We start from the raw sequence: 17,577 nt of genomic DNA, 5'->3' as shown, positions 1-17,577 counted from the left end.
AGCAGGAAAGGAGGACAGGAGGGGTTGTGATGGAGGCTGGTTGAGGTGGGGGCCAGATGTGAAAGGGACCTTAGTGCAAGATGGGCCCAGATCAGGACAGAGGAGCATCAGGAGAGACCTCGCAAGCCCAGCACCTCAATTCAGGATAGAGATGCCAACTAACCAATTCTACTAATTTCCACCTCTGCACAGCACAAACCTCTCAAACTCCAAACCAAACACAACAACAAACCTACAGCACAACAAACCGCACAAGCATCGCTACACTGCAACACAAAACAAAAACACACAGACCTCCACAACAGTACATGTGGACTACCGGCTGCAAACACCCCAGGCCCAGCCAACTGACCCACCGGGCTGTGGCCGTCAACAGCACATCACTGCTCTCTTGCACTTTTCCTGCTTCCTCCCACTAACTCACCCTCCCTTCCTCTTTTAGAGCCGTCAGGGGACCACTCCGGTGGGGTGGTGATAGTGCGCGGTACAAATGTCCATTAACAGTAGTACATGTATATACTGAACTCCCGTTGCAGCTTTACAGATATAACGTCACATCACATTGGCTCCTATGCTATGTCATCATCAAGAAACTTTATTCGTCCATCAGGCCAAAGTAGATCCTAACATAACAGAATGATTACTTTAACAATAAATCATGTCAAGAAAGATTTTAAAAAAAGACACATTGGTCAATAAAGCATCAGCCTTGATCCCCAGAACCTACTGCTCGCCACAGGGCACAGTAATGGGAGAATCCCCTTTTCTATTTTCACAAAACAAATCAAGATCCCTTAAGTATAGAGCCACTATGGTTGCCATTTGTCCTTTTCTACTGTGGTGTTAGGTTATATGATATGATTGGGTATTAATCACGTTATAAATAACCTGAGGTTTCTAAGTGCAGACCCGGGGATCGAACCTGTGGTGCTCTGTGTTGTCTTGCATCCAAGGCGAGCACGTTGCCCCTGAACTATCCTCCCAAGTTTACACCAGATAAGACAGAGTTTTGTGGGAAATGTCCAGGTAGAGTTGTATTCAAATGAGGAAAGGAGCCAATTATACAATTCTGCTGTTTGCTGTCCAGACAGGGTTTCGAGCTCTGGCCAGAATACCAATGGCCACTCTTTGGTCCCAAAATTCCAGCTTAACGGATTTACAGAAATGGCCACCTCTATGGCAGCTCACTATAGCTTCTCTAGTCACCAAAGTACAGCCCCTTACAGTACGGGGCCAGGGCAAGCATTTATTAGAGAGAGCATCCCTTGTTTCTCACGCTGGTTGGGAAGTCATTTCAATACCCCGCAAAGAAATACTATAGCCCTCCTTGGCCTCCCGAAGACACAGTTACTGGTCATGCTTTCCCTTGGGAAAGGTCTATATTTATTTTAAAATGTTTTTATTGGCATTTCAAATTTACAGCAAACAGTCAAATTATAAATGCTTCTGGAGATTGTGGAATGGGAAGGGGTAAAGGGAGGAAGGGTACGGGGAGGAGGGAAGGGAAGAATGCCAACGAACAACAAAACCTTAAACAAACAACTGAGGTTGTAAGGTCCGGGTATGCCTCTGGAGCTTCTCTGGCAGCAGAGCGGAGTAGGTGTATAGTCTGTCTCTCGGGGGAGCTGCGTTTACTGGGTGGGGTAGATCTGGTAATCCTGGGTTTTAGTTCCATTTATATGTCCAGTTTTGCCGGCCAGCATGGTATTGTTCATGGGGGTTTGTCATCCGACGGGTGGAACATGTCCCCTAGCAGTGATTTCCAGGCTTCATATGTCATGACTGGACCTTCTCCGGTTTTTATTATTCCTTCTCCCCATAGCATGGTTTCCGCTTTGGACCAGTGTTCTAGTTCCTTAAGCCATTTAGTGTAGCAAGGGCCCGTTGGGGATTTCCATGTCATGGCAATTGCCCTTTTAGCTTGTATGCAGGCCATGTCCATGAGTTTGACAATGTGTCTAACCTTGCTTAACCGGGGGTAGGATGCTAGCAGGCATTCCTTAGGTGTCCACTTGTATCGGGTCAGACCGACTTTCCTGCACGCTTGTTCAACTTTGGTCCAGAAATTCTGCATCTTTGTGCAGCTCCAGAACATATGCGCCATTCCCGCATCTTCCAGATTGCATCGGGGGCATGGTGGAGCCAGGAGATTGCTAAATTTCGCGATTCTGCTAGGGGTCATGTAAGTTCTGTGAAGCACGTTCAGCTGAATTAATCTGAATCTCGCATTTCTTGACACTTCTCTGGAAAACTGTAGGGTTCTTTCCCATTCCTGTTCGGTAATGCTTGTTCCCAGGTCTGTTTCCCATAAGCTCTTTAGTGCTTCGCTCTTGATATTAGGCCCGTCAGTGAGCTGTGCGTATATCCTGGAGGTTGTTTTCCAGCCGTCACCAAGGTTGTGCATTAGGGTGAGGGACTGGTCCGGTTCTGGTTCCTGTGGCCATTCGCTCCATTTTTGTTTAGCCACTTCCCTGATTCTCCGGTAACGAAGGTGCTTGCCCTTCGGAAGTTCATCCTCAGTTACTAGGGAGTCTAGTTCTCGAAAGGAGTTTCCTTTGTACATGTCTCCCAAGATGTAGACGCCATGCCTTTCCCATAGTCTTATCAGCGCCAGTTCATCTCTATTAGAGCAGATGTCGGCAATGAGTGGTGTCTCCGTGGAGTATGGGTTCTTTAACTTCTGCAGTTTCAGCACTCTATCCCATACTTTGTGGACCAGCTGGATGAACAGGGGAACTTTCGCCGTGTATTTCCAGCGGACCCAGAGAATTTCCTTTAGTAGCACCGGTGCGATCAAGTGGCTCAAGAGGCCAGTCTCCGAGGTGGAGTCATCCGCAAGCTACCTGGCCACAAAGGTGAGTTGGGTAGCCAGGAAGTATCTTTCTAGATCCGGGAGTTGAACTCCGCCTGACTTATATGGAAGTGTTAATGTGCCAAGTGCGAGCTTGTGTCTGCAACTCCCCGACACCAAGTCCTTCAGTAGTGTGTCCAGCTGCCGAAAGAAGGTGGCCGGTATGGAATAGTGGATGTATAACATTGGGGAGAGGGGACATCCCTGCCTGGTGCTTCTCTGTATATCCCAAGGTGCAGACACCGTACTTCCGGTTTTTACCCTCGCCCTTGGTGTATTGTATAAAATCTCGACCAAGTGGATGAAGTAGCCGCCCAAGCTGAATTGTTTCAGGGTGGCTAGGAGCCACTCCAAGTATATGGAGTCAAACACTTTAATGGCGTTTAGGGAGATTACTGCGTAGGATTCTTGCAAGCCTGTTGTGTGTGCTATAATATGTTGTAGCTTGCGCAGGTTTGCTGCTGTGCTACGGCCCGGGACAAACCCATTTTGATCCTCGTGTACTAGGGCCCCAATAACCTTGGATAATCTGTTGGCGAGTACGGTAGTGAGGATTTTTACGTCATAATTAAGGATGGCTATAGGTCTATACGAGCCACACTCAGTGGTTGGTTTCCCGGGTTTGGGTATGGGAATCACTAGATTCTCATTCATACTGTCTGGTAACACCCCAAGTTCGAAGGCTTCCTTGTAGACTTCGTGTAAAATTGGGGTTAACTCAGCTGCAAACGTTTTGTAGAACTCTGGGGGTAATCCGTCGCTCCCAGGGGTTTTACCGGTGGACATCGCTTTAATCACCTCCTGTATGTCTTCGGTTGTGAGCTCCTGATTTTGTGTTTCCCTTTGGGTATCCTCTAGTGTGGGGAGGCCTATTTCGTCCAGTGTATCGTAGATGTCATCTTGGGGAATCATGGTATTGTGGCTGTATAAGTGCGAGTAGAGGCCTTTGAATGCCCCGTTAATCCCTGTTTGTGTAGTATGTGTAGTACCTGTCTGGTCGTGGATTTCAAAGATTGGGGTTTTCGGATTCTCTTTCTTGCACAGCCACGAGAGTAGACTGTTTGGTTTGTCTCCCTCCGAGTGGGTCTTGGTGATTTTTGTGGCATAGTCAAATTTAGCTAGTCTGGCCCACGCTTCTTGGCAATTCTTCCTTATTGTGGCCATTTCTCTTTCAAGTTCTGTGGATTTATCAGGCGAGGCTTCCAGTCGTTTGATCTTCTCCTCCGCGCCCTCTAGTTCTTCCTTGAGCGTCCTCCTGATCCCGCCGACACTGGCTATGACCCCCCCCCCTTACTACAGCTTTCAGGGCTTCCCAGAGAGTACTCCATCTGTTCACAGTTCCTACGTTGTTATCCATGTATTCCACTATTGTGTCGCGAAGCTCCTCTTTGAACGCCCTGTCCGTTAGGGCGTCCGTTGGCATCCGCCACATCGGTATGGGGGGCCTGGGGCCTTTCGGTTTCCATACCATAAGGAGCGGGGAGTGGTCAGATATGGTGCTGCCTAGGCAGGAGGCAGATTCTATTTGAGAGAGGTGTGCTCTGTCTATCAGCAGGTAGTCTATACAGGTGTAAACCTCGTGCAGGGACGAGTAGTATGATAATTCCCTACCTTCATGATGCAGTTCGCTCCACACCTACGACAAGTCCAGTTCTTGTATGTTTTTCCATAGGGTGGAGGAAAGTTGGTTCGTTGGTACCGTCGGAGGAGCGGATCTGTCGAGAGCAGGGTCACTGACGCAGTTCAAGTCGCCTCTCTGTAGGGGGCTAGCTTCGATTAAAGTTTGGTGAGGTACGCTGCAGTTCCACAATTGGGGAGGTACGTGTTGACCAAGCCCACCTCTTTCTGTTCGATACATCCTCAGAGTATGAGGTACCTGCCCTCCGGGTCTGCCTCCTTTGACCAGAGTTTGAAAGGCACCTTGCCGCTTATCCATGTGTGGACTCCCTGGCGTATTTGGAGTATGTTGTTCCAAAGCCCTGACCACCCCACCAGTCGGGGATACAAGAGTCTACCTCCGCAGTGAGGTGTGTTTCCTGGAGCATTGCGATGAAAACAAGCTTCTGTCTCAAAAAGGATTTTATTCTGTTTCTGCGCATGTAGGACCTCATTCCCCTGACGTTCCACATCAATATCTTGATGTCGGCTGCCATGTTTGCAGAGTTGGCCCCCTGGCCGGTTGTGATGTGCCCCTCAGCCCCGTAAAGTAATTGTGTTGAGGACTATAGGACCTTTTGACCTTTGAGAACAAAAAAAACAAACCAAACTTGTCCAAATGGACCAACTGCACCCAGCAGTCGTGCAGTTTACTGCTTTGCTTGGGTGCCCCCGCTTTGCCAAGGCCTTTCCAGGTCATCTTGAGCGGGTGTAATGCGTCAGCACCATGCTGTCGCGAGTCCGTTCGCTGGGGGGATGTTTGAGGTCGGATTGGTGGGCCGACTCCCTCCTGCCTTGTGTTATGTAAACCATGTCTTACGTTGCGCCGTCCGTTTGTTGTTGGGTGATCCTGTGCTGTAGACTTGGCGGGCGAGTCACGGTGTCATCTCCTCGCCGTCCGTCAGGCTATTGTGCTCTAGCCACATAGTGGCCGCCGCCGGAGATTCCAGAAAGATTGCTCTGCCTTCGTATATTATCTTGAGCCTCGAAGGATACATTAGCATGTATTTGATATTTAACTGGCGCAGTCTGGCCTTAATTGGAACAAAAGAATTCCTTGCCCTTTGTATTAAAGGCGTATAGTCAGGGTAGATGGCGAACTTGGCATTGCCTCTTGATTTCCCCCACCTTCCTGGGAGAATTTCCCTGTCTTGGAATTTCAGAATTTTGGCTATCATGGGGTGTGGGTAGGATCCCGGTGGTGGCTTCTTCTGCAGGGTCCAGTGCGCTCGCTCGACTGCAAAACATTTTGAGAGGTGGGCAGCACCTATTTCTTGCTGTAGGAGGGTTTCTATGAAGTTGGTGGGGTTGGGACCTTCCATTCCCTCGGGAATTCCAAGAAGGCGCACGTTATTGCCTCTGGAGCGCCCTTCGGCATCTTCAGCTCTTTCTTCCAAGAACTTGTTGCGTTTCTCAAGCTCTTGGACTCTTCCCTAGTATGTCTTTGAGGGACTCAGCCGACTCCTTCTGCGCTGCTTCCGTGGTGGAAACGCGGTCTGTGAGGTTGCGTAGGTCTTGTTGCAACAAAATCACGTATGCCCACTGATGGCCTCCAAGATTTGGTTGTCCTCATCTTTCTCCACAGATGCTGTAGGACCGGGGTCGGGTTCCTTGTCCTGTTGGTCCAGGTCTTTGGGTTTGCCTGCCGTGAAGGACTCCATAATGGTATTCTTAGTTTTGCCCTTGATGTTCGGCATAGCTACTTGTGGTGCACCGGCTCATCTGCTGGGTGGGGCGATCTCTTCGACACCTGGGATCCAGTCGAGGGTCCAGTCACCAATCGTGAGTCATAGGTGACTGCTGTAGAGAGAGCTCCCAAGTGCGGTAGTGGGTTGACACTAGGTTCACCTGGAGGCTGAGGCGGGAGGCAGTTGGCAGATGGGGGGTGATTACAGGTTAGCTTTCGCAATATGGCGTAGTGCCTTCGGTCCTAGTGCGGGGAATTCGTTGCAGTCTCTCTGCGCTTCCTTCTGTAGTGTGTGCCCCAAGGAAGGGGAAAGTAGACCCCAGGGGGTTCAGTGTGTCCCTGTCTGGTACAGCGGAGGAACACTAGCAGGGTCCGGGCCCACCAGCCAATACAGTGATCCGAGCTGTGCACCGTTCTGTGGGTCTGGGCTGTGTTCTTTGTGTGGTCGTAGGGGCCTGCCAGCTGCTGTAGCATCCTGGCAGCGGGGGGCCAAACGCCCCGAGGACCGCCGTGTCCCAGGTGCGTGCAGCTTAAGAGCAAGGCACCGCGGATCGGATGTGCTGCTGTGGGAGGCACCAAGCCGAGGCCAGTAGTGAGGGTGGCAGGCTGCCAGATCTGGCGCCGCTCGGTAATGTAGAGTTCCTTAGTATCTGTTGATATGCAGAAGCAGCGCGTATGTAGAGGTGTCCACCAAGACTTACAGGTGATAATGGGGTTTACCGGGTGCCCATCTTGAGGTGTGCTGAGCGCGCAACGTGTGCACAGAGTTCCTTGATGCAGTGATTTTCTCTGCCGGTATGTGATGTGTTGATGGGCACAGGCAGCAGTGTGCAGCCAGTGAAAGTTCTGGTGGCTCTGGAGCAGCGGGCAAACAGCTGCTATAAGAGCGCTTGGGCCAAATGTCAGATGAGCGAGGCAGCAACCAAGATATGTTTGTAGGACCAGGTTTACTGTAAACTGCCCACGGTCCCAGAAGCAAGGAGCCTCCTCGTTGGGCCGTCTGGTGAGCGGGTCCAGTTTGCGCGAGGAGAGAAGGTGGCCGGTGATGCTGTCGGGGCGCTCCGGGTGGGTGAGAAGCCCGACCCCGACAGTGTGTACAGATCTTCCAGGGGTGCTGATGCACTACCCCGCTCGGCACACTCGGCCCTCCTCCCACTCGCCGGGTGCCGGCGGCAAACTCTGGGTAGATAATGCCCGCGGGGGCCCAGGAGGGCAAGGGGGTGCTGGTACTGGGATTCCGGGGCCGAGAGACAGACCCGGCCGGGGCCTCCCACCCTGGGTCGCGGGGTGCCGCTGCGCTCTCCTTACGGCCCCTCCTTCCTCCGGGGCTCAGAGCCGGAGCACCGCGCCATCTTTGGACACGGAGGGGCCGCGTTTCAGAAGCCGCGTCCTTGGGTTCCTGCTATGTTTGTAGCCCAGCTCTCCCGTGTAATGTACATGGTATTCGTATTGGGGGCTTTAATACCTTCCCTAGGTCTGTTCTGGTGAGCAAGTTACTCCTCTTGGGGCAGTATCACATTGGGGTGCATATTGTCTCGCAGTGAGTAATGCCCTGGGAATGTCTCACATGATCAGGTTTGTTGGAGACAGATTGGTCTTCAGGGCTCATTTTACCTTGAATGTCCAACTTCTCAGGGGGTGCCAGGGGTAGTCGGTAGGATCCCTTTGCGTCCATTGGGCCATTCGAAGGCTCCCCCCATAAGACCCACCCTCATCCCTCCCTTGGTCTTCTGTCATGACCAATAGTAACTTTTTAATGTCTGCAAGTTCAGCAAACACTTGTTTACAGTTACATCCCTGAACACTGCAATCCTCCTTTACAGGTAACAGGATCGGGTATGACATGCATTACTTACGGTAATAGCATTTCTGATGATTATATTTGCTTAGATTCACATGCTGTGCATATAGTCAGACATTTAGTGGTAATCGCAGAGTATTGCATCTTGTCTTTCGAGGATCGAAAAGGGACAACATGGGCATGGCTGTAACACTATCCCTAACGTGACATGTAGTGTAGCCAAAATCCCTCACGCGTCGAGGTCTCTCCGATTGTATTTCTTCTGCAGTGAGGGAGCCTTATGACAATCGCGAGTACAGAGAGAGAAGTAGTAGTAGGATGTTTCATCCATACGAGCGGGAAGGAAGGGTGGGCTCATGTGAATCTAAGCAGATACAATCATCAGAAATGCTATTACGGTAAGTAATGCATGTCTTCTGATGCTTGTGAATTTGCTTAGAATCCAACTCTAAGGATGGGCACCATTCACACTGGCATGGGCTGTCCAATCCCTGACAGCTTCTGGCTGACACATATGCAGGGCAACAGACCAACATTGGCATGGATGTGGATTGGAACCAGACAGTCCCAGCCTCCAGATGCGGCCACAAAAACATTTCACACGAAAGATGGAGCTATCCATTAAAGGCAAATCTGGCCCTGTGAGGGCAGGAAGAAGACCAAACTACAAGATAACCAAGGAACCAGCAAAAATCTCTTGGAATGACTATTTTAGAGTACATGAAACTCTAAATGTCATTAGGCAGACAATAAAACAAAAACGATAAGAAATGATTAGCTGCCACTAGCCCGTCCCAGACACATCATGGAAACAACCACAAAGTTTCAAATAACAAAGTCATAGGAATAAAGTGCATCTACCGCAGATTACCTTACTGTGATGTGTGCAGGAAAAAAATTACAGAATGTTATAATGGAGAACAGAGTTCTCCTGCACCGATAGCCATAGGGTCCGATTAGCTCTCCCAAAACAGATGAGTTTAGCAAGGCAATCAAAATAAAAAGGCTTCACTTGCTTATAAAAGTCAGAACAGATAATATACAGTAGCAAAATGTTGGGGTGTCCCATTGATGTTTGTGGAGGGAAAGTAGCAAAAAGTAAATCTTTCCTGACAAGTACATTTTTAGTTCAGCTGCTCCAGTTGCCTGACTTACTGTTATTTTGGCATACATGCAAGCTATTAGGATGCTTTGAATTGCATGGGGGGAAGATCTTGATGACCCGATGGGGTCAGGAATTGCCGACTGGGGAGAACTGACATACGGAGCTTGCCATCTCTGCAAGACTTAAAACCCAAGATTTTTCAGGGGGAGACAAACTCCAAAAGTATAAAAGATGTCTGCCGTTGTCTAGCATTAGTCAACGTCGAAAAATTAAACTAAGTTCATGGGACTGTTGCAGCGCTTCTTAAGTACAGAGGACGCCAAAGGACCACTGCTGCTGTGGCAAAGCTGGGGCACAGCTGTGCTCCCTGGTTGCTATGAAACCTTTTATGAACCCCAGCTGCCCACGAAGAAGTTCAAAAATAATTAGGAATGTGGGAGAAAGGTGTCCTTTAGAAAATAAAGTTCTCTGTAAAGCCCTACCAACCGCTAGCATAGAAATAAACTCTGGCATTAACTGTGAACCTCCTGCCATGTTGCTATCAACCGAAATAATAGGCATGGTTAATGTAAGAGACACCAATAAGGTCAAGGGCAGAAAGGTGTAAAATGTGTGTTGCTGGGACATTCGCTCAATGGCAACAATTCAAATACAGTGGTGTGCAGAAATGGAAGGAGTGAGCCTCATCAGGTAGGGAATAGGGAAACAAGACCAAACGGGGCTCTAACATGTTTTAATTTCACTGTAAGGTAATCCTCGATGACAGTGATATTCTGTTTCCTATGTTAAAAAGTGTATGTTTTCGGAGGATTCAGAAAGCATGCATCTTTTTTCTTCGCTCAAATCCCACCTACCTTCCAATAAAAAAAATAAAAAAACACACATCCAACTCAGCTGTATCCAATCCTAGTGTTTTGAAGGAATATGCAAGCTTAAGTATCAATGGATGAAATGAGTGCAGGAGCTCATCCTCTACCTGGAAACATGGCATGGTTTGCCATCACATCTAGGTTTTACATGCACATTTCTCGGCTCTACAGAGACAGAAGTTCACTAATTCCATCACAGTCCAAAACTGAAGGCGTTAATCCATGTCTAATGTCTAACGGTATGAATCATACTCTGTGCAGTGAGGCTTTTATTCGGCTTGAAGGATGCAGGCCGAATGAACACCCTTCCAATAAAGGGCGAAGATCAATGTGATCGCTATACGAATTACAAGACCAATATTAAGTAAAATGGCAAATCATTCCACAAAATAAACCTTGTTCCAAGACCATGCAGACAGACCTCCATACAAACACAAAAAGAATAGGATGTGCTCACCTCGGACGCCCAGTAGCCCCTGAATTCTTAGAGCCAAACGAGATGTGGTATGGGACACGATGAGTATCTGGAGATATTCCCACACGTTGGCAGCCAGCCCACTCTGCGGAGACAGGAAAGAGAGGTCACATCACTAGTAGAAATGAGCTGCATGTTGCCAAAGTATATGACGATTCTGGACATCGGAATGTACACAGGGAACATGTGCAGTGCTTCCGAGCATTACTTTCGAATGACCAAGCACAGCAATCGTAGAGAATGACGTGCTGTGTTACAGTCTCTGTACCTGTTATGTCATACACTTTGCCATCCATCATGGCAAAGTAGGTTATCTTGAGCCCCAGCATGCTGGACTCAGCCCAGAAGTCGCCTTCTTCAGCAGGGTGGCTCTTGCTGCACTCAGCACAGTACCGAGCAGCCAGGGGGTCTCGCTCCATTTCAAACCTCCTAACACAAAGGTAGAAAGTGCTAGTTAGAAAAGAGAGCCCATCTACCACCAAGTACCCATTCAAACATTACTTTTCTTCGCACTAATGGTTATGTTGCATTAACAGCACACACATACACACTCTTCCAATTTGGATTGTAACAATATGCCCTTTATTATTCATTGTTATCCTCATATCCTACTGTCTAGAAACAACCTCAACGCATTACCACCACAGGGTTCCTCTGCCCCCCAGGGAAAATCTAAACTTGCAAGTGAGGTTTGATGTGGTTGTGTTTTCAAAGTGCAACCAGACATCCCAACAGGAAATTATGAAAGGGGATATGGGTGGAAAGGCACAGGTTTATCGTCTCAGTATTCAACATAGCACCTTTGTAGCTTGCATCAAGTTTAGTCAACCTGCCAAAAAAAGGAATCCACACATCCATATCAACGAACGGACCCCTGCAAAGTCACCTTGAACCCAGTAATAGGCCAGGCAGATAAATGCTAACAGTATCAGATTTTATATTGTGATTTATGCCAGATTCCTCCTGCTTCTAAGCACTGGAACAATAGGTGCAATTATTCAACTAAACAGCACTCACTTTATCAACTTCAAAAGGATGCAAGACAGTCAGCCTTGTCTGAATTTGACCATCTGATGGCAGGTTGTAAACAGGCTAAGGATGCGTGCGCTAAACTCAGTAAGCTATTTTACCAGCTCCAATCGGTAGCCTAATTGCCCAGTGCAAGGCCAGGTACAGTCTTTCGCACATTACAAACAATTCTTTGCTACACACAGCATCTTCAGCCCATGTAAGGTCTGGCGCACATTTTCGACCTGCATTTGGCCGGTCGTAAGGATACTCTGACCAAACCAAATAGAGCACTTTGGTTCATCAACATGCACACGCCACCCCAGCGATATTCCAGGCAAATATGATCATCCATGCCGGTGCTAGGCCAGGCATGCAGTATAAGCCGCATACACCAGGGCGGTGTATGCGGCTTACATGTCAAGCACACAGTATTATGTGCACCTCCCCACCAAAACATGCTATGCTATATGCTATGCCAGGATTAACACCCAAGCTGCTGGTCTGAGCACACAGGTTATTAGACCCCCATACTATTCAAAGCACACCGGATTGTCAAACCATTTCACCTTTAATACCTACTCTAGTCCTGGCCCACAGGACCTACACCTCTATGCTTGGCCAAGCATACAGGATCTTCAAACCCCTCGCCATATCAGGACGACATCATCTGTAACCCCAGAGCCAGACCAGTTATTTAATTTAAGTGTCCATGGAAGGCCAGAGATCGCATCAACAATCCTGTGCTACGTAACACACACAGATTAGATCATCCATCCTGCAGTAAGCCATAGACACCCAAAAGCAGACCAATCAGTTGCCAGTCACCCATGGCACAACTTTGTCTGCTTTCTTTGCAAAGTGCTCCTTCAATCAACATTTCATTCAACGTCACAAGAAGACACTGGTTTAATGCAAAAGCAGAGCTAAGCCATATCGTTAACTCGGGTGGAACATTGGTATTGCTGATCTGCCCAGTCTGTGCTGGAGCTCAGTACAGGTGGCTCTGCTGCAGACTTACTTGTGCTTGCCCTGACATTTGCTGCACATCATGGTGTTCATCGCCTCCTTCAGGTCATCCTGTAACTTGCTGAGCAGTTCATTCATTGACTTGGCCAGCTCGCTCTCCGACATTCGCTTTCTGTGGAAACAAACAGAAGTTGGTGAATACACACCCTACATCTCTTTCCTTATCAGGTTGCTGAAATCATGCTTACCTGCATATGGTAGAATGGCATAATTTTACTCCAATACAATTTTTGCTAAATACAAGCATTTTAGGGTTCTGCTTTAAGTTCCACTCCTAGTTGGTGATTCCACACCTCCCACCGAGCCAGAACTAATAGTATGCACTGGTATGGTATTGTTTATTTTTATGGCACTTATACACAGGCAAGTGTTTCAAAGTGCTCCAGGAGGGTGGGAACACAGGGAAAAAAGAATGTCAATCAGAGCCCTTGAAAATCTGAGACGATAATAGTCTGCACTGGCAGAGTAAGTGCATAAATACATTTAACAGTATGGGATATAGCAAATAGGCCAGACAGCGATTCTGCAATTTTAACAGTATAATTAGGCGTGAAGATCGGGGAGAACAGACCGACTATCTTCAGGCTTGGTGTGTACGATTGAGCAAGTGCACATAGGGTCAGAGGGAGGGGAGGGGGGGGTCAAGTGCACCTGGTCGGTTGAGACTGGGGTAAGTGCAGAGAGAGCCACTCTCTTGGGTTAATTTGTCAGAGCACCGAGTGTGGGTGGGGTGTAGGGCCCTGAGTCAAGTGCGAGAGAGGACCGACGGGGTGCCGGGGACCAGTGAGACTCTGAGGTACACCAGACGGCAAGTCAGCAATGCTGTAAGGAATAGGGGGGAGAGAGGGAAAGGACATAACTAGGTTAGCAGGGTAGAGGGAGAGAGAAGGAAGAGGATAAGAGCAAGGTCTTGGGAAGTTTCCGGAATTTCAGGAGATCCGGCTCCAGACAGAGGGCGGCAGGGAGGCTATTCCAGAGGGAGGCATCTCCCTTCAAATCTCTGCTTGGAGAAACGGCTGATTCGAAGAAGGTTGGAGGTAGATGAGCAGAGGGCTAGTGAGGGACAGTATTTAGGTAGGCAACATTGAAAGTAGGTGGGTCCCAGGCCCCAGAAAGCCTTGTGAACAACGCAAAGGGTCTTGAATTTGATCCTTGCAACCACAGGGAGTCAGTGGGGGGATTTTCAGCGCCGGAGAGAGGCGGTCCCTGGGCTTGAGGCCAAAAATAAGTCTCACAGTTCTGTTCTGGATGAGTTGCAGAGGGTGCACGGCAGAAGAAGGGAGGTTGAGGAAGAGGCTGTTGCAATAGTCCAGCCTGGAGAGAACCATTGCTCTGGAGACAGTGAGCCTCTGGGGGAAAGTGAGAAATGGTACAGTACCTCTGAGTAGGTGTAGCTGATAGTTAGACTTTTTAGAGATGTCTGAAATGTGAAAGGAGAAGGAGTGTGTGGAATCAAAGATGACCCCAAGGTTTCTTGCTTCGCAGGAGGGTGCAGGTGCAGGGCCAAGGGAGGCCGGCCAGAGTAAAAGTGGGAAAGAGGGTGCAGGGGTCCGATCTCAGTCTTATTGGTATTGAGGCAGAGGTTGTTTGGAGCACACCATGACTGAATAGCGGACAGTCAGATATGAGCAAGGAGGAGGTGGTGGTGGTGGCTGAGGGTAGCCTGAAAGATAGTTGCGTGTCATCCGCATAGCAATGGATGTTAGAGGTGAAGGTGGCAATCACAGCCATATAGATGTTGAAGAACCAGGAGGATAGGTTGGATCGCTGGGGGACACCAAAGGTTGAGAGAGTGATAGTCAAGTGAAAGGCTCACAGTTCCACCTGGGATGGGCGGTTCGAGAGGAAGAAGGTTAACCACGCCATAGCCTGCCCTGTGATTCCCATGGTGTCATGGGGACGTGCGATTAGGATGTTGTGGTTAACCGTGTCGAAGGCAGAGGAGAGGTCAAGGAGAATGAGGATAGATGGGGTGTTTGTGTCAAGATTTTAGAGCAGGTCTTCACGGGTGTTCAAACGAGCAGTTTCCGTGCTTCTGGATGCTCTAAAGCCAGATTGATGGTCATGGAAGCTACCAATAGATTCAGTGTGTAGGGTCAGCTGAGAGATAATCCGTTTCTCCAGGAGTTTGCCCAGGAAGGGAGTGATGGAGATAAAGCAGTAGTTTGCCGGAATGGAGGGGTTGGCAGAGGGTTTTTTGAGAAGAGGGTGCACAAGGGAGTGCTTCGGGTGCAGTTGGGAAAACTCCAGTGGAGAAAGATTGTAGAGATCAGCCAAGGCTGGGGTGAGGGAGTCGATATTGTCTTTGCTGGTTTTTGAGGGGCAGGGGTCGAACTGTTTAGATGAAGCCTTCATAGATCGGAGTGATCTGGTAACCTCATCCAATGTGACAGGCGAGAGTGAAGAGAAGGTAAGTGGAGGGGCTTGGGGGGGCAAGGAAGGCTACAGTGTTGGTGTAAGCTGTGGTGAGGAAGAGCTGGTAGAAAGGATGTCTTGGGTTTTTGTGGTGAAGTGCTCAGCCAGGGGCGAGCAAAAGTCCTGGGTGGGTGTGAAAGAAGAAGATGCAGCTGCAGGATAGGCCAGCTCCTTGCAGACTTTGAAGAGTTCAGCTGTGTTTGATGCAGCAGAGATGCGGGCTTGAATAAAGACTCTTTTCTTGGTTACCTTTGAAGGAGGCGGCAGGTCAGTTTGTCAGACGGCTCGCCCGATGCATTCCATTTCCGCTCAGCTGCCCTACACTTGCGTTTAAGGGCAGCCAGGTCAGAGTCGGACCAAGTGTTGCACTTTTTGGAAGGCTTCACTCTGACCCTCATGACAGGGGCAAGAGTGTCAAGGGTGTTGAAGATAGAGAGATTGAGGTTAGCGAGGGCTGTGTCAGGGTGAGAGTCAGCCAAGGGAGTAGTTGGAGGAAAGTAGGAGAAGGCAAAAGCAGCCACTGTCCCTTTTTTCATGGTTCTGGTAACTTTGAAGCCAGTGGCTGTGCCGAATGTATTGCTGCAAGAGGAGAGCTTAAGTTGTGTAGAGAGCAGAGAGTGGTCAGTCCAAGTGAGGGAGGTAGTGAGAGGGATAGAGAGAGGGATGTCAGTAGAGATGAGAGCATCCAGGGTGTGCGTGGGGCGAGAGAGTCGCAAAGGTTGCAGAAAGGACCCGAGGATTCAGGAGAGTCCATATGGATGTTCAGATCACCCATCAGGAGGAGTTGAGAGGAGGAGGAGTAGGGAGGAGACCAGGTCAGCCCATTCAGAGAGGAAGAGAGTGGAATGACCTGGTGGCAATAATGAGAGAAGAATTTGGGGATAGTGAGAGAATGCAAACTAGGCACTCGAAGGAAGAGTAGGCCCGAGTAAGGATGATGGACACAGGTATCCATTCTGGGAAGATAAGCGCCACTCCCCCACCTGTCTTCTTAGGCCTGGGCGCAGAGAGGATTTTGTAGCCTTCAGGGAGGAGTGCGTCAAAGCTCGTGACAGAGCTGTCCTTCAATCAAGTCTCGGTGATGGCAAGCGCATAAAGATCCATGTGGTTGAGGAGGTTGCAGATGTCAGTCGAGTGTTTAACGGCAGAGCGAGTGTTGAGAGTGGCAATGTGGAGCAGCTTGCCATCTTTGAGGGTCTTCCTCGGGTGGGCAGAGGGGGCGGTGGTCCCCATTGAGGGTGGCAAGAGGGCCAGGTGGATAGTGGAGGATGGTGAAGGAGCCAAGGCTGACACGGGAGCCAGGACAGTAAGGCAAGGCAGGGGCACCTGTACAGAGGCAGAAGAAGGCACAGAAGCCAAGGAAGCCTGTGCAGAGGAGGAAGGCACAGAAGGCAAAGGGAACTGTGCAGAGGAGGAGAAAGGCACAGAAGGCCAGGGGGATTGGACAAAGGCAGAGGTGAGGTTAGGGAGGAGCATGTCGAAGAGAAGAAGGTTGGGTCGAGGAACCTGAACCATGACGGTTTCATTGATATAAACATTAATGACTCCTCTGGAAATGGCGAAGAGGACAAGGAGAACCTTCCAGCGAGTGCCACCATTAATGGGAGAAGAGGCGATGTAATATGGAAGGTTGGAGGAGATGGAAGGTTGCGTTATACTTGCACTCTTCTCCAAATTCCTGGCATGGTCATTATTGACGGGCTTTTGTTGTCAAAAGATATTTTGCATGGAGCAGTTTTTATTGGTTGATTTTGCTGTTCATCTCAGCCTCCTGAGGAGTGTTTATGTGTCATTCTTTTCACACCTTTTTAGTATCACCTCACCTCCCTTTTCTTACAGCTTCATCGACTGTTATAATATATCAGTAGATGAGGAGGGTCGGCTTGCTTTTCTTTTCTCCTTTCTTGGAACCACTTGGGAAAATGATAACCGATGGTGCATGAAAGCTAACCTTACACACAAGTTTCCTCTGCTATGTGGTGCAGAATGGCCCCCACAGGGGGCACAGTTTACATCAATCAATTATTGTTTCTTAAAAGTGTTTTAAAAAACTCATATGTAAAACTCTGTACAAAATGGAAAAAAGAGCAAAATTATCCATGACACTCAGAAACCAAATCAAAACAGCCAGATCCAAAGGAAGGAAATTGAACAGGTCATACAATATTTCTTTGCAATGGCTCTGTAGTTGCACATTACACCACCATACCTGGCAATGGGGCGAGTAACTGACCATTTGGAACTATCGTACACATAGGATGAACACCTACCTGGTAATTTGTGGGCACGCTCTCGTACCACAGTATATCTGGCAAAAGATATATGTGCCTGAGAAGTCGATGCATTTTATGCCAATGTCCAGGTGATTAGCTCACAAGTTAAGCGGTTGCTTCATACATGGGCCAACCTGCACTTCACTGCTTCTAATCTCAGGGCAGAGGTGACTCAGCCCTTCATCATTCAAAGGGCGATACATTTAGTGCCATTATCTTCAGTAATAGGTCCTGCTGTAATTTCTTCAAAGCGGGAGGAATCCAGAATGAAGCACTTAATAAATAAACAAATTATGTTGAGGATTTATTTATTAACATTTATAAAGCACACAGCAGCCTGTGGGCATCGTGGCACTGTTACAGACAGTGTTGTTAATTGCATAAAAACATACTTAGTTACCAGAGAAT

General features: G+C 48.7%; 1 protein-coding gene across 2 annotated transcripts in view; it reads right to left on the bottom strand.

The window, feature by feature from the left end:
• The window catches only part of DNAJC14 (DnaJ heat shock protein family (Hsp40) member C14), a 215,996-nt gene that overhangs the window by 34,774 nt on the left and 163,645 nt on the right, over positions 1 to 17,577 (bottom strand). For both annotated transcript variants that reach the window (XM_069653711.1, XM_069653712.1), the window contains exons 4-6: positions 12,474 to 12,593; positions 10,713 to 10,873; positions 10,427 to 10,529 (exon numbers count right to left, since the gene is read on the bottom strand). In XM_069653711.1, coding sequence (XP_069509812.1) covers positions 10,427 to 10,529; positions 10,713 to 10,873; positions 12,474 to 12,593 — 384 coding nt within the window. The remainder of the gene's footprint in view (positions 1 to 10,426; positions 10,530 to 10,712; positions 10,874 to 12,473; positions 12,594 to 17,577) is intronic.

The sequence above is a fragment of the Ambystoma mexicanum genome, chromosome 3q (assembly GCF_040938575.1).
Source record: "Ambystoma mexicanum isolate Mex_15411 chromosome 3q, UKY_AmexF1_1, whole genome shotgun sequence".
NCBI classification, from domain to species: Eukaryota; Metazoa; Chordata; class Amphibia; order Caudata; family Ambystomatidae; genus Ambystoma; species Ambystoma mexicanum.
This window is presented reverse-complemented; position numbering and strand designations above follow the sequence as displayed.